The following is a 15340-nucleotide window of genomic DNA, read 5'->3' on the forward strand; positions in this document are numbered from 1 at the left end:
TTAATCCCAGTACTTTGGGAGGGGAAGGTATGACGACTGCTTGAGCCCAGGAGTTTGAGACCAGCATGGGCAACATAGTGAGATCCTGTCTCTACATATAATAATAATAATAATAATAATAATAGCTCGGTGCAGTGGTACATGGCAGTGGTCCCACCTACTCAGGTGGCTGAGGTGGGGAGGAACACTTAGACCCACGAGGTTGAGGCTACAGTGAGCCATGGTCACTCTGCTGAACTCCAGCCTGAGGAGCCACGGTCACTCTGCTGAACTCCAGCCTGAGTGACATAGTGAAACTCTGTCTCAAAAAACAAACAAACCCACCACCACCAACAACAAAACCCAACGTGGTGCCACTGCACACTCACTAGAATGGCTAAAATCCAGAACATTGACACCAAATGCTGGTGGAGCGACAGGAACTCTTATTCATTGCTGGTTGGAATGCAAAATGGCACAGCCACTTTGGAAGACAGGGAGTTTATTACAAAACTAAACATACCTTAACTGTGTGATCCAGCAGCCACGCTACTTAATTCTACCCAAAGGAGTTGAAAATTTATATCCACACAAAACTCTGCACATGACTATTTACAGCAGCTTCATAACTGCCAGAATCTGGAAGCAACTAAGTTGTCCTCTAGTAGGTGAATGGATAAACTGTGGCATATCCAGACAATGGAATACTCTTCAGTGCTAAAAAGAAATGAGCTACGAAGCCCTGAAAAAACATGGAGGCATCTTAATTGCATTTTAATAAGTAAAAGAAGCGAATCTAAAAAACTACGTACTGTACAAATCCAACTACCTGATATACTGGAAAAGGCAAAATTGTTCAGACAGTAAAAAGATCAGTGCCCATAGGTTGCTGGGGGCAGGCGAGAGGAGGGATGAATAGGCAGAGCACAAAGGATTTTTAGGGCAGTGAAAATACTCTGTATAATAATAGATCGTTATACATTTTTCCAAACCCATAGAAAGTACAACATCAAGAGTGAACACTAACACTAATGTAAACTATGGACACTGGGTGATAGTTATGATGTGTCCATGTAGGTTCATCAATTGTAACAAATGTACCACTCTTGTAGAAGATAATAGGACCACCACAATCAAGTAAAATGTATTTCAAGAATGCAAGTTGGGTCAATAAAAAAATCCACTAATATATCATATACATAGATCCAAAAAGAAAAAATACATAATTATCTCCATACTGAGGAGGAAAAATGAAATTGAAAATAGAAAATTAATTTAGAATAGATAATAAGCTTTAAGACTAGGCCACAAAAATAATTATAAAGAACAGAGGAGCAAGTAAATCACCCCTCTCAGCTTAAAATTGCCTGCAGTTAGCTGAAGCAGACCCAGCATAGCCTCCTTCTTCTTAGATAAGGAACCCAAGCATATCTTTGTATCTGCAGCTCAAAAGCATATTTCTGTAAAAACCTGTTTTCTTCCCTAGCTGCAAGTCATGAGAGCAAAATAACCACATAGAGAGGGTATATATTCTCAAGGTTGTAAAACTTGTCATGAGTCAATGACTAACTGTCTTTAAGTCCTTTTTTTTTCCCTGCCCTATTTTCCCACGCCAAAAACAATATAAGCAAGGTATCTTCCTTTGTGCAGGGCTCGCAGCCATTAAGGGCGGTAAGACCACTATCAGCCAGAGCTCCAATAAAGAAATTCTTTTGTGTCTCTTGGTCTCTCTGTTCTTCTTGGCTTGAATTTCCCTAACGATACATGTTGGACATATAAAGCCTTTAACCAAGTATATATATTTGACAAAATATTCATTGCTGATTTAAAACATTCAAGAAAATATAAATTAATAGATATTTCTTTTTTGTTCTTTCTTTCTCTTTCTTTCTTTTTTTTCTTTCCCCTCCCTCCCTCCTTTCCTTCCTTCCTTCTCTCTTTCTTTCTTTCTCTATCTCTCTCTCTCTCTTTCTTTCAACAGGGTCTTGCTCTGTCACCCAGGCTGGAGTGCAGTGGTGCAACCTCAGCTCACCAAAACCTGTGCCTCCTGGGCTCAAGTGTTCCTCCCATCTCAGCCTTCTGAGGAGCTGGGACTATGAGTCCACACCACCATGCCAGGCTAATTTTGTAACTTTTTTGTAGAGATGGTGTTTTGCCATGCTGCCCAGGCCAGTCTTGAATTCCTGGGCTCAAGCAATCCCCGGCCTATTTCTTTAATATAATAAAATATAAATATTTTAATCTTCATGCCAGCATTTACATCATGAGGAATCACTATAACGTTTCCACTAACATCAGGAACAGAGCACAGATGCTCACTACTTCTTTAACGTTGTACTAGAGGTATTTCAGTGCAATTAGCCATTAGAATTAACTTAGAGATTTAAAAAGTAGGAAAGAAGAACTAAAATGATCTCTATTTGAAAATTACATGATAGCATGTCGAGAAAACTCTGGAAGATCAATGGTAAACTAACTAAAAAAAGAAACCATTAAGGTAACAGGATATAAAATTAACATTGAAAAATCAATAGTCTTTGGATACATAAACAAAAATCTATTAGAGAATATAATGGCAGAGAAAACCCCATTTACGATAACAAAAATATATATAAAATACTTAAGAACAAATTTAACGAAAGATGTGTAAAACCTAAAGAAAAATTTAAAACACTCCTGAAAAACACAAAAATATATCTGAACAAATGAAAGATAACCATTGTTCTTGAAAACATTGAGTCAACATCATAAAGATGTCAGTGTTCCCTTAATATATAAGTGTAAGTTGAAACCAATAAAAATACTAACAATATTTTTTAATGAAGCTAGATAGATTGATGTTAAGGTTTATATGGAAAAACAAGAATGCAAGTGTAGCCAAGAAAACACTGAAAAAGAAAAGCTCAGAGGACTTAGAACCTTTCCAGACACCTCAACACACCGTAAAGCTTCTGTCATTAAAACAAGGTGGTACTTGTGCATGAGCAGACAACCGTTCAGGTGGAATAGAAAATAAAGTACAGATACAGATACAAGAAGTGGAAATTTAGTACAGTCATGTATCACTTAATGATGGGTATTTGTTCTGAGAAATATTTTGCCAGGCAGTTTTGTCATTGTGTGAACCTCATAGCTTATACTTCCACACACCTAGATAATATAGTCTACTACACACCTAGGCTACATGGTATATAGCCTACTGCTTCTAGGTTACAAACCTGTATAGTATGTTACTGTACTGAATAGTGTAGGCAATTGTAACACATGGTATTTGTATGTCTAAATCTATATAAAGATAGAAATGGTACAGCAAAAATGTAGTATAAAAGACAAAAAATGGTATACCTGTATAGGGCATACACCATGGATGGAGCCAGTAGGATCAGGTGATGTGGGTGAATCAGTAAGTGAGTAGTGAGTGAACGGGAAGGCCCGGGGCATTACTATACACTTTTATATGTCTGGAAACATAGTAGGTTTGTTTATAACAGCATCACCACAAAACATGTGACTAATGATGTTACAAAGGCTTTATATGACATCACCAGGTGATACAAATTTTTCAGTTCTGTTATAATCTTACAGGACTAGGGTTATATATGAGGTCCATCATTGCCTGAAATGATGCATGCAGTGTGTGACTGTGTATGATATAGGTAGCATAGTTTAAAATAAACTATGATACTGTAGCAAAGATAGATTGTTTAATGAATGATTCTGGGAAAACTAAGTAGCCATTTAGAAAAATGTGAAATGAAATACAGAAATCACAACATTCACACACACAAAAAAACTTTTAATGTATCAGAGACCTAAATATAAAAAAGGAAACTAGTCAATAATCAGAAGAAAACATAGGTGATTTCTTTAAAATCTTGATATAGGAAAAGATTATTTGGTGATGACTCAAAATCCAAATTTCCTAAAAGATTGACAAATTTGGTTATGTAAAATTGTAACGCTGTTTCACGTCAAAAAACACTACAAACAAAGTCAAAAGATTGGCCAGGCGTGGTGGCTCACACCTGTAATCCCAGCACTTTGGGAAGCTGAGGCGGGTGGATCACCTGAGGTTGGGAGTTCAAGATCAGCCTGACCAACATGGAGAAACCTTGTCTCTACTAAAAATACAAAATTAGCCAGACATGGTGGTGCATGCCTGTAATCCCAGCTATGCGGGAGGCTGAGGGAGGAGCATCGCTTGAACCCAGGAGACGGAGGTTGCGGTGAGCTGAGATTGCACCATTGCACTCCAGCCTAGGCAACAAGAGCGAAACTCCATGTTGGGAAAAAAATACTTGCAATAGTTATCAAAGGTAAAAGGCTGATTTCCCTAACATACAAATAACTCTTAAACATTTAGAGTAAAATGATCAAATGCCTAGTAGAAAAATGGGCAAAAAACACAGACATTTTGCACGAAAGATTATAAAACAGTCATCAAACATAAAGAGATGTTTAGTCTCACTCATGGTGAGAGAAGTGTCATAATTAGAGAAATGCTGATAGGAATGCAATTCTTTTGAAGAGGAATTTGGCAATATCTAACAATGTCTTCTTTTGACCTAGCAATCCAATTCTAACAATTCACCATGAAGATGCACCTCCAACTGTACAGAAATACATAAGCACAAGTTTATTCATTGTAGCAGTGTTTGTAATTTCAAAATGCTGGAAATAAACTAAATTTCCATATGTAGGAGAATGACTGAATAAACTACGATACATCCACACAATGAAGTACTATGTAGCTACAAAATTACATAAAGAAGAGCTCCATGAATTGATGTGCTATGATTTCCAGGATATATTTTTAAGTAAAATAAGCAGCATGCAAAAAAGTATCTATAGTATGTAACCTTTTATGTAATAAAAAGTGTAAGGAAATACACATACGTCTGTCCCTTAAACAAGCAAAACATACACATATACACAACACACAAGAAAGATCAACCAGAAACTACTGAGATTGGATGACTCGGGGGTAGGTGAGAACACTGAAAAATAGTAAGAGGATGAGGAAAAGTAGGGAGGGTGGTACACTCATCTAACCTTGTCCTACATAGGTTTGCCTTGTAGAATGATTTCTCCAACTTTTCTAGAAGAAAATATACAGTTAAAATTATTGTTTAATATAAGTACACTTTTAATATGAGTTTCCTTACATGGTTTTAAAGGAAGAAGTATGAATTATTTTTCTACACCTTGTAGTTATCCATGAATAAACTCAGCTTTACCACCAATTACACTATTCCAAAGTGTTAACAGTGGCAGCTACTGAGGAAGGCTTAGCCCCTGATTTTAGTCTTGTAGAATTTAACCTAATTACTCAGTGGAAATAATAATGATTAACAAATACAACTGCCAGATATTTTATGACTATACAATGTTGTCAACATATATAATCAGTTCACTGAGCTAACCTGGATTATTTTTTCTGTCTGTGAGACTATCTTCTAAGTTACCTGCCCTTCTCCTACTCTTATCTCAGGCTCCAACATATGATCTGAGTACTATAAAACTTCTGTTTTTGAATCACAGTCACCTTGTACTGTAAAGGCAATCCAGCTCTCCTTCTCTGCTCCAGCTCCTAAGCAAATTAAATGTGAATGGAAAAAAATTCACAGCAAAGCATATTAGTGTCTTTCTTTTACCACTTTGTTTTGAAAAAACATTCATAGAATGCTATCTCTGTGTTGTGTTATGCTGCTGTAAATGGTAGTAATAATTTTCCCAGGTGGCTAAAACAGAATCAGATGATAATTTCCATGCAGAGAACAAGGAGAATGTTTTGACTTCTGTGATCTTGTACCTTACTGGTTTGAAACACTTGCATTCTGTTAGATAAAGGTTCTGCTGCCATAAAGAACAGAAAAATAAGATGTGGTTCTTTATTATTTCTGTTAATCACCTATGGAGCAACCCCCAGTGATTCTGATTCAGCATTTCTGGGATTGGCCCTGGGCATCTGTATTTTTTTTCTTTTTAATAGAGATGAAGCCTCACTATGTTGCCCCAGGCTGGTCTTGAACCCCTGGGTTCAAACAATATTCTCACTGTAGCCTCTCAAAGTGCTGGGATTACAAGCATAAGCCACCATGCCAGCCTGAAAAAAAAATTCTACAGATGATAGTAATGCCCAGTTAAGGTTGAAAAATCACTATTCTATAGCTGGCATGGTTTTATTATAAAAAACTAAAATTAGTATTCATTCAAATAAGTTCTTTAATCTTACAACCCCAGTGTAAGATACCATCAAGGTGTGCCTTGATAAGTAAAATAATATCCTTAAATCATCTCCCTACTTTCAGCATTGTTTCTCCCCACAGTCTTATGTTCACACAGCAGCCAGAGTAACCTTTGAAAAGCATAAATTAGATCAGATCATGCCACTGCCCTATTTAAAGCTTCTCATGGCTTCCTGCTGCACTTAGAAACAAATCCAAACTTCTCATTACCCTCTATGAGGCCATACATGATATACCCCTGTCTACTTTTCCAACTTCATTGTATACCACTTTCCTCTTCATTCATTCTGCTCACTCCAGTTACACTGGCGTTCTTTCTGATCTTGAACTGGCCAGGTTTTTCTGCCTTGGGTCTAGACAATTTGTCCCACCTTCAATTATGGTGGTGGTGATGGTGGCAGCTAATACATATTGAATGTTTCCTATTAACTACATGCTAACGTGTTTTATACATATTAACGTGTGTAAGAAAATAACTTTATGAGATTGGTACTATTGCTATTTCTGTTTTACAGATGAGGAAAGGCCCAGGGAGTTGAAGTAATTTGCTCAAGGTACTGAGACGAAATCCTCAATTCTCATTCAGGAAATGCTAACCCCAAAATTCTGTAATTTTGATATATTAACTTAAACCTTTTATCACCTAGTTACTAACAAAAGTTAGCATTTTGGCCCCTAATAGAATTACTTTTACTGTATTATGCTTTCACATTATAACATCCATCTATATTGAAAAATGGAAATGACTTAATACAATGAATTGCTACCCTCCTTTTGAATAATTAATATGTTGTAATCCAAGAGAGAGAAGAATCATATCACTGATCATGTGTCATCCCTTTGGCCAGTAGGAAGTTCATGTTCAAATCTAAGATCTCCTTACCATAAAATGTACAGAGCTTTGTGGCTGTATTTCAGGCACAAGCCTCTTACATTTCAAACTAACCAAAAATTGGGCTGGGCATGTTGGCTTACACCTGTAATCCCAGCATTTTGGGAGGCCAAGGCAGGCAGATCACCTGATGTCAGAAGTTTGAGACCAGCTTAGCCAACACAGCAAAATCCCATCTCTACTAAAAATACAAAAATTAATTGGGTGTGGTGGTGGACACCTGTAATCCCAGCTACTTGGGAGGCTGAGGCAGGAGAATCGCTTGAACCTGGGAGGCAGAGGTTGCCGTGAGTCGAGATGGCACCACTGCACTCCATCATGGGTGACAGAGTGAGATTACATCTCAAAAAAAGAAGGCTTACCCCAAAATTACCTTAACCAACAACTCAGAAATTATTTTATTAGTCCGCAGTCACTCTCTCACTTCCTTTTCACAGAACTCCTCTACCTCCTTTCTCCTGCACAGTCCCCTTACTCAGGAGATTTAGTCTCAAGACTAAGAAAACAGACTATCCTATTTGACCTCTTTAAACTTCTTTCTTCTTTTTAAACAAATCCATAACACGCTGTTAAAAAAAAAAAAAAAACCTCATTTATTTTGTACCTTCCCTGCTTTCAAGAGAAATGCATTTATATCTACATTTTTCTCTAAATGTTGTTTCAGGTGCAACACTCAAGTTTTTAAAGTGATTTGTTCTCATTCACTTCTAAATATTTTCTAATTTCCATTGTGATGTTTCTTCTCTCCAGACCATAAGTTACCTAGGAATGTATTTTTTCAGTTACCAAAATTAATTTTACTGTATTTTTATTATCAACTTAAAACTTAACTGCACTGTAGACAAGGAATGTAGTCTTCTAGGGGTGAGTTTGCAGGTGAAGTATTTTTAAACTTTGTTTTAATTCATTACATTGCTTCATCTAATACCTCTATGCAGATGATTATACTAATATGTATCTTTAGTCTACTTTTCTCAGCTTTAGGCCTATAGTTTTAAGACACTTATCATACTAATTTTCTGTATCTCCTAAAGGCCTTTCAAACCTAAAAGATTCAAAGCCAAAACATTTCCTGCCCCCCTGAATCTCTTCCTTCTCCTCCTCTTCCTCTTTTATTTTCTATTTTTGGAATGATGATTCACATTCTACCCAACTTTTCAAGCAAGAAATGTTAAAATTGCCTTTTATTCCTCGCCTTCACAATTGGAATGAGCTAAACTGAATGTTTTATGTGTGGTGAATTATATTTCCTAATTCTCTAAGCTTTCTTCTCTATTGTCATGGGACCTCATCATCAATTCCCCACTCTGCTGCACTATCCTTCTCAATACTTTAGTTCATATCCTTGGCACCCCTCCCCACCTCCTTCTCTTTTGTCCTTCACCCTGCTGCCTTGCATAAAGCCCAAGGCTGATAATTCCATTCTCTTGCTTAAATATCTTTGGTTAATACATGCTGGATAAAGTCTAAATTTAGCATAATGCATAAGACCCTTTACCTGAGAAAATTCAACCACTATGCAAGCAGAAACCTTTCAGGCTTAATTTACTGCTAAATATACTATTTAAAATTATTGGACCTGCAAGTTTATTAAAAGCCTAATGTTGAGAAGGATTTGGATAAAAGTGTTGTCTCATATATAGTTGCTTATGTGTTATATTTTTATGATCAAGAAAAAGTTATGTTCCTTGGATTAGGCCCCATTTCCCAAAGGAATCTAGCATCAGTTCTTGAGAGTACAGGTTACATTTTTACTCCCATGAAAAAAGTTAACACATGTGAAGAGGAAGAACGGGTACTGTGAAAAGACTGGGGCTCAGGACCTTATATTAGTGATGTTGAAATCAAAGGTAATGAGACAATGTTTTCAGTGTTGATGGATATTATAAAATTTTAAAGGGAAGAGAGAAATGAAGAAGCATCTTTGGAAGACCAAGTAGTAAGTCAAAACATGGCTCATGCATCCTTTAACCAAGCTTTATGAGAAAGACGAAAAATGACGCAAAACCATACTGACAGCAAGGAGGCAACACAGCCCTTTCTAGGGTACGTACCATCTGTAACTGTAGTAATAATAGGGCAATTCAGTCATAATAACAGCCTTTAAAGATAATGAAAATTAAAATAGATTCTGTATCCTCAGTATGACAAGCTAGTAAATACTATTCATTCCAGGAAAGCTTTCATTAAAAATGATTAAAATAAAAATTCTAGGCTCATATGGAGAAGCTTATACTAATCTGAAGTTTTAATTACTCAATTTCTTTCTTATCAGAATGCTGACTGCGATGTACTACTGTGTTTTATTTCCAGTTACTTCTCTATTGATAAAACTAGGTACACTGTAGTTTCGAAGGCTCTTTTTTTTCTTTTTTTTTGAGACGAGGTCTTGCTTTCTCACCCAGGCTGAAGTGCAGTGGTGCCACCCCAGGCTCAAGTGATCCTCCCACCTCAGGCTCCCAAGTAGCTGGGACTGCAGGTGTAAGCCACCATGCCTGGCTAATTAAAAAAAATTTTTTTGTAGCAACAGGGTCTTACTAAGTTGCCAGGGCTGGTCTCGAACTCCCGGACTCCAGGCAATCCTCTCACATCAGCCTCCCAAAGTGCTGGGATTGCACCATGCCCAGCCTGCTTTTTAGGTTTTTAAACTATCAATACCAAATGTGTTTTAAAATCATACAGTACGTAAGAATAGGCATTTTCTAAAGAAATCAGCCAACCCCGAAGGACAGCTGTGAAGTAAGAAGTAGATCTTATGGTTTACAAAGAGAGGGAGAAAGCATCAGTACCATAGTAGTCTTAGAAACTCTGCCTACTACTCTGACACAATGACATTATTGCTATAACTTATTTATTCTGATGCCAAATTTAATTTCTCTGCTTTCTGCTGAATCTCTGACTCTGAATTAAATATGCATGTACACTGATATGTGTGTGCCTGTGTGTGTGTTTGTGGACACACACAGGTACATGCATATCAATATAGGCATATATTTTTGAAACTAGAGTGAGCTTCAAAAGTTTCATCTCCATGTAGTATATCATTGACTCATAGTTCTTATTTATAGTATGATTTTTAAAAATCCAAATGGTTCATCTCAGAAGCTTATGTTCTATGTAGACTTCTAGAAAAGAAAGCCACTCTATATCAACCATTAAAATTTTAAAGAATATACAAATGCATTTGATATATGCACTATAGACTTAATTGTATTTATTTTAGAATACTGTATGAGATTTAAATGATATATGGAGATAATAATAATGGGAAACATTTTGCATTAATAATTCGGTGGAGTCTCTGTCCTGAAATTTGATTGTAAGCCTCAAGTACTTGTTATTAATAGCTATGCCGAACAAATAAATCAGCTGTGATCCCAATCAGTGCGAAAATATGGCTAATGCATTTTTCTGTTTCCTTAGGATCCCTGTTGCGTACCTCATGACATAAGAGAAAACATTTAGTCCAAACTATTTACACAGATATAAACTTTAAAGATGATCTTTCTTAATGTTCCACCAAACAAGTTTAAGTTCCACCATTTTGTTTCAAATTTATTATCTTTCCACCAATATTTTACCTCTGGTCCTGGAGGGCCAGATGGTCCTTGGAGTCCTGGGTCACCTGTTTGGCCCTAAAATGGGGGAGGAGGATCAAAGTACAAACATTAACTTAATAAACACAATTTTAAAAAGAAACAGGCATATGGTAAGTAAACAGCAGTCATCATATTATTACGTGAAACAAGGTTGTAATGACGTTTTAGAAACAATTTGTAACCATCATTTCTGTAAAACTTTTTAAATAAGATGTTTATGGGTTTAACATACATTCACTGTTAAGTGTTAGTGGTATAAACACATTAATGAGCCAAGTGCTCAAATCAAGAAAAAAATTTGTGTGTTTAATGTGTGTTTCACAGAGATAAGACAATAAAGCTGGACTCAACAAGATAGGGAATTCTAGATGAGAAACTGCTTTTATAAACAACTATAGTCCTAGGGCTGACTCAGAAAATTCCTTTCCCCTTTGATACTGTATACTGTAAGAGGCCTCAATTAGTAATTAAGACTCACCTGGATTGAAATCCTTGTTGATTAATTTCTCTAAGCCTCAAGTTTTCTCATCAATAAAATAGAAATAATAACAAAAGTACTAACATTCTCAAAGAGTCATTGGAGAGTTAAATTAGATAATCTATGTAAAGTGCTAAACGCAGTGCCTAACGTATGAAGTATTCATTAAATGTCAACCAATTTTACAAGCATTAATCCTTTTCTTCAAACCCTTGCTGCTTTCCTGGCTCATACATAGAATTCCTAGATTGTTTGCATCCTTTAATTGAAGTTTTGAGGATTCAGTTTCCTTATCTCTGAAGTTAGTTTCTGACATTCATGATAAAGATGTGAAATCAGGGTTAAAGGAGAAAGTGACAGGAGAGAGAAGTAAGTATAAAGCCTGAAACTAGAGAAGCTGGCAATGCTCTCAAGAGATGAAAGTATGCAACGGGGAGGTCAGTAGTCTGATGATACCCATTTTCATTAGAAAAACTACTGAATTCATTATTTCTGTCACATTAATTTTCTATATGAACTTCAAATTTAATTTAAATAGGCCTCAGATCACCTAAACTTGCAAGTTACAACATGGGATTGCCCATTTTCCAAAACTTAAAGCAGTTTCCCATATGCACTTTATCCATTCTCAGTGCTGAGGTACCTGGACATAAAACAGGACACAATACAACTACTGCAATCAAATCTAGAGAAAGGCAGTGAAATATTATTGAAAGGCTCATTTAAGTTTCCCTTTCCAAATAAACAAAAACAAAATCTGTGATCCGTCAGAATCAGTATACTGAAGTTCTTCCAATGACAAGCATCTCTCTTTAAAGAGATAGAGATGGGGCGAGGGGCTCTCATTGGAGCCCTCTAGTGGCAAAATCCAACCACAAAGCTAAATTTCTAAGCAGTGAGGATAAAATACCCTAGGGCTTTGTTTTCAGAAAAGCTGATTGACAATCAGATATTTAAAAACAGAAATCATGTAATGATTTTATTTGTTCTTCAGAATTATTCTTTGTTTTGTAAAACTTCAATTGCAAATTTCCTGTGAATGTCAATTTTCTTTATAAAAGCTGACATTTTAAGTAACTTTTAGATAACTGACTAATATTAAGTAAACCTCTACAAATGATAAAAGCCTCTAGCTAAAAAATGGATAGGACAAAACAGTTGTGTTTGTTTTCTCTGGCTCAAGGAAAGAGTATTTACTAACAACCTCAGAATGATAGTTTTATCTATTTTATTTTTTTAAAGACTTGTAGAGCAAAAGCTTCCCTATTCCAGACTTGTAACAACTTTCCAAATCAGGATATTCCTTCTTATATCTTGAAAATATTATTTCATGTTACAACTTAGATCCACTTGGAAACAATATCAGTTAGTAACACCAACCTCTTAGGTAACAGAAAATCAAAAGTAGGATCTATTAAATAGGGAAGACATCCTTGTGATGTTGGCATTCTTTTCATGACAGTAAACAAATATTTTAGATAGGTATTAACTTATATAATTGAGGGTGGAAGTTTGTTTTTTAATATAATAACTGATTCTGCACAAGTAACTTTTCATCAAACAGATGTCTCCTTCCATAACAAGGAAAGGTTTCCTGGTCAAATATCTACAGTTTTTCTATTAATAACATATAGAGCCAGGTGCAGTGGCTCATGCCTCTAATCCCGCACTCTGGGAGGCTGAGGTGAGAGGATAGCTTGAGGCTAGAAGTTTGAGACTAGTATGGGCTACAAAGCAAAACCCAGTTTCTAAAAAAAATACTTTTTAAATTAGCTTGGCATGGTGGTGGGCACCTGTAGTCCTTGCTACTTGAGAGGCTCAGGTGAAAGGACCACTTGAGCCTAAGAACTGGAGACTTCAGTGAGCTTTGATGGCACCATTACACTCTATCCTCAGCAACAGAGGGAGGCCCTATCGCTAAAAACATTTCTTTAATTAAACAAAGACACAAACAAGTAATAAATACAACAAGAGACTAAAGACAAGTCCATCTCACTAATTTTAATTCATAAATGCCTACCTTATCTTCAGCCCAAAGTAGTTTTCAAAAGTTTGATTATATAAATAAAAAATAATTATCTCTCTACTTAAGTAATCCCTGCTGACATTAATTTTCTTTATTAGAATAGTACAGAAAGGTGTAAAATGAGCAAGTAAAAGCCTCACTCTCACTCTTTGCTCCCTGCCCTAAAAGAAAATAATTAGCATTTATTGTGACTTCTTTCAGGAAAAAAATATTAAGGGTTTTAAGATAATATGTTAAAGGTGAAATAGGCTCTCTGCCTTTTCTTTAGCTTACACTAGAGGAATAATAATAGGTACTATTTCTAAAAGAGAAAAGCATCATAATCACAGGACTAAGGAACCTTAAACATGACATGGCCTAACTTTCACTTTAAACATGAGAAACTGGTACCATGGTGGTTAAAAGCTCAAGATCATAGCAAGCAGGTTAAGTGCCAGAGATGGGACCAGAAATCCATGTCTTTGTCTCTCAAACCAGTGATTTTTCTACTCCCATAAACATGTTATAAACATAAATTTAATCAAAGAGTAAGGAACACTAAAATGGTTTGCCTTAAGTAAAATAATTGTCTCTAGTTTTCTCAAAAAAATTAATTGTAAAGCACAAAAGAATACTTATATAATTTATTAGTTAATAGTGCCCTTAGAGCATGTATTGTATCATCTCATATTATTATCAAGGGCTAGAAAACTGTAACATTATAAAAAATGAGGACGTAAAAAGTTAGGGTCTGATTTTGCCAATCACTGAAAATATCAGAATGTCTTTATATGGTTTAGAACCAACCTTGAAATATAGAAGTTGTTTGTTAGCTTCATGACCTATTCTCCTGATCCAATTTATGCATTCTGGAGTTTCTAAGACTCACAGGTACAAGGGAGGGTACATGGCTTACTAGTTAAGCCCTTATGGCAATAAACCGAGGACACAAAAACTAGTATAAGCAAAGGTCACCACTAACATTTCATCAAATAGACGCCTAAAATTGTTCTTTGGGTTAAATAATTCCTAAAAGATGTATATAGAATGCTGTTACTGTTAGAAGTCACAAAGAATCAAGTTCTATAATTTAATACTGCTTCCTGAGATTAAAAAAAATTAACAATCCTGAGCTGGAAGGGTAGAGTTAGAGGGAACATAATAAACTTAATAAAATAAACATAAAATTACTTAATAATTAGAGCTATTTAAATCATTTTATTTAAATAGCTTTAATTATTAACTTTAGATTTATAATTTTTTGAGTTTTATGTTAACGGCAATATAAGGTACCTTTTTCTTTCATCTAATTCATGTCAAAGGGTTAGGAAAAAAAAAAAAAAAGCATTTAGAATATTTGGGCCCACAAGAGAGTGCAAACATGCTGCCTTTTCTTCAGACTGTTTCCTCAAAAACACTGGTCTTTCAAAAAGTTAAGTATTATTTAAGATGCTTTATATTTTCTGGATTAAAACCCTATTGTTTAATTTAAATATTGTCTATAATAGATTATTCAGCAGAATAATAAGACCAAGATCTTTAGAACTCCTAGAAACTTGGTTTGGGCTTGTTGTTGGGAGTAGAGGGAGGTACAAAAGTCTATGGAATGTCAACTGAAAACCTGAGATTTTCTATGTTCTGAAACTGAGGAGACAAATGCAAAGTCAGTAGGCTTATATCCTACTTAGATCAACAGCGTCAAGACTCATGCCATGGCATGCACTCTGTCAATCAGAAAGAACAGAGCAAAAGTTCAAACCTACTGAAGGTCCTGGTTTTCCTCTCATCCCTGGTGGTCCTGGCAAACCAACAGCACCCTAAAAGAAGAGAATAATAGAGAGAAGAGAAAGTTATTATACCACAAAAGGCAGATATACCACTGTTTACAAACTGCCAAAAATATTCATGAAAGTGTGCTAAAATATTGAGAAAAAAGTTTCAGACAAGAACTTAAAACCGTATTGATACCATATTCTAATAAAATACATGGATAAAATAATGAGCACTTCTTTTTTTTGAATTTACACTTTTTCATATTTACATAAAATTAATGGTATAAATGTTACCTTGTCTCCAGGATACCCTGGTTCTCCTAGCTCTCCTGCAGTGCCTTGTTCACCCTAGAAAGCACAATTTCAT

The 15340-nt window shown here is 35.6% G+C and overlaps 1 protein-coding gene across 1 annotated transcript in view; it reads right to left on the reverse strand.

The window, feature by feature from the left end:
* COL24A1 (collagen type XXIV alpha 1 chain) overlaps positions 1-15340 on the reverse strand; it is a 390193-nt gene that overhangs the window by 243103 nt on the left and 131750 nt on the right. The window contains exons 17-19 of the mRNA XM_064372593.1: positions 15268-15321; positions 14965-15018; positions 10701-10754 (exon numbers count right to left, since the gene is read on the reverse strand). Of these exons, the coding sequence (XP_064228663.1) occupies positions 10701-10754; positions 14965-15018; positions 15268-15321 (162 nt within the window). The remainder of the gene's footprint in view (positions 1-10700; positions 10755-14964; positions 15019-15267; positions 15322-15340) is intronic.

This window comes from Aotus nancymaae, unplaced genomic scaffold, assembly GCF_030222135.1.
Source record: "Aotus nancymaae isolate 86718 unplaced genomic scaffold, 86718_ANA_hifiasm-v0.15.2.pri h1tg000007l, whole genome shotgun sequence".
Lineage (NCBI taxonomy): Eukaryota > Metazoa > Chordata > Mammalia > Primates > Aotidae > Aotus > Aotus nancymaae.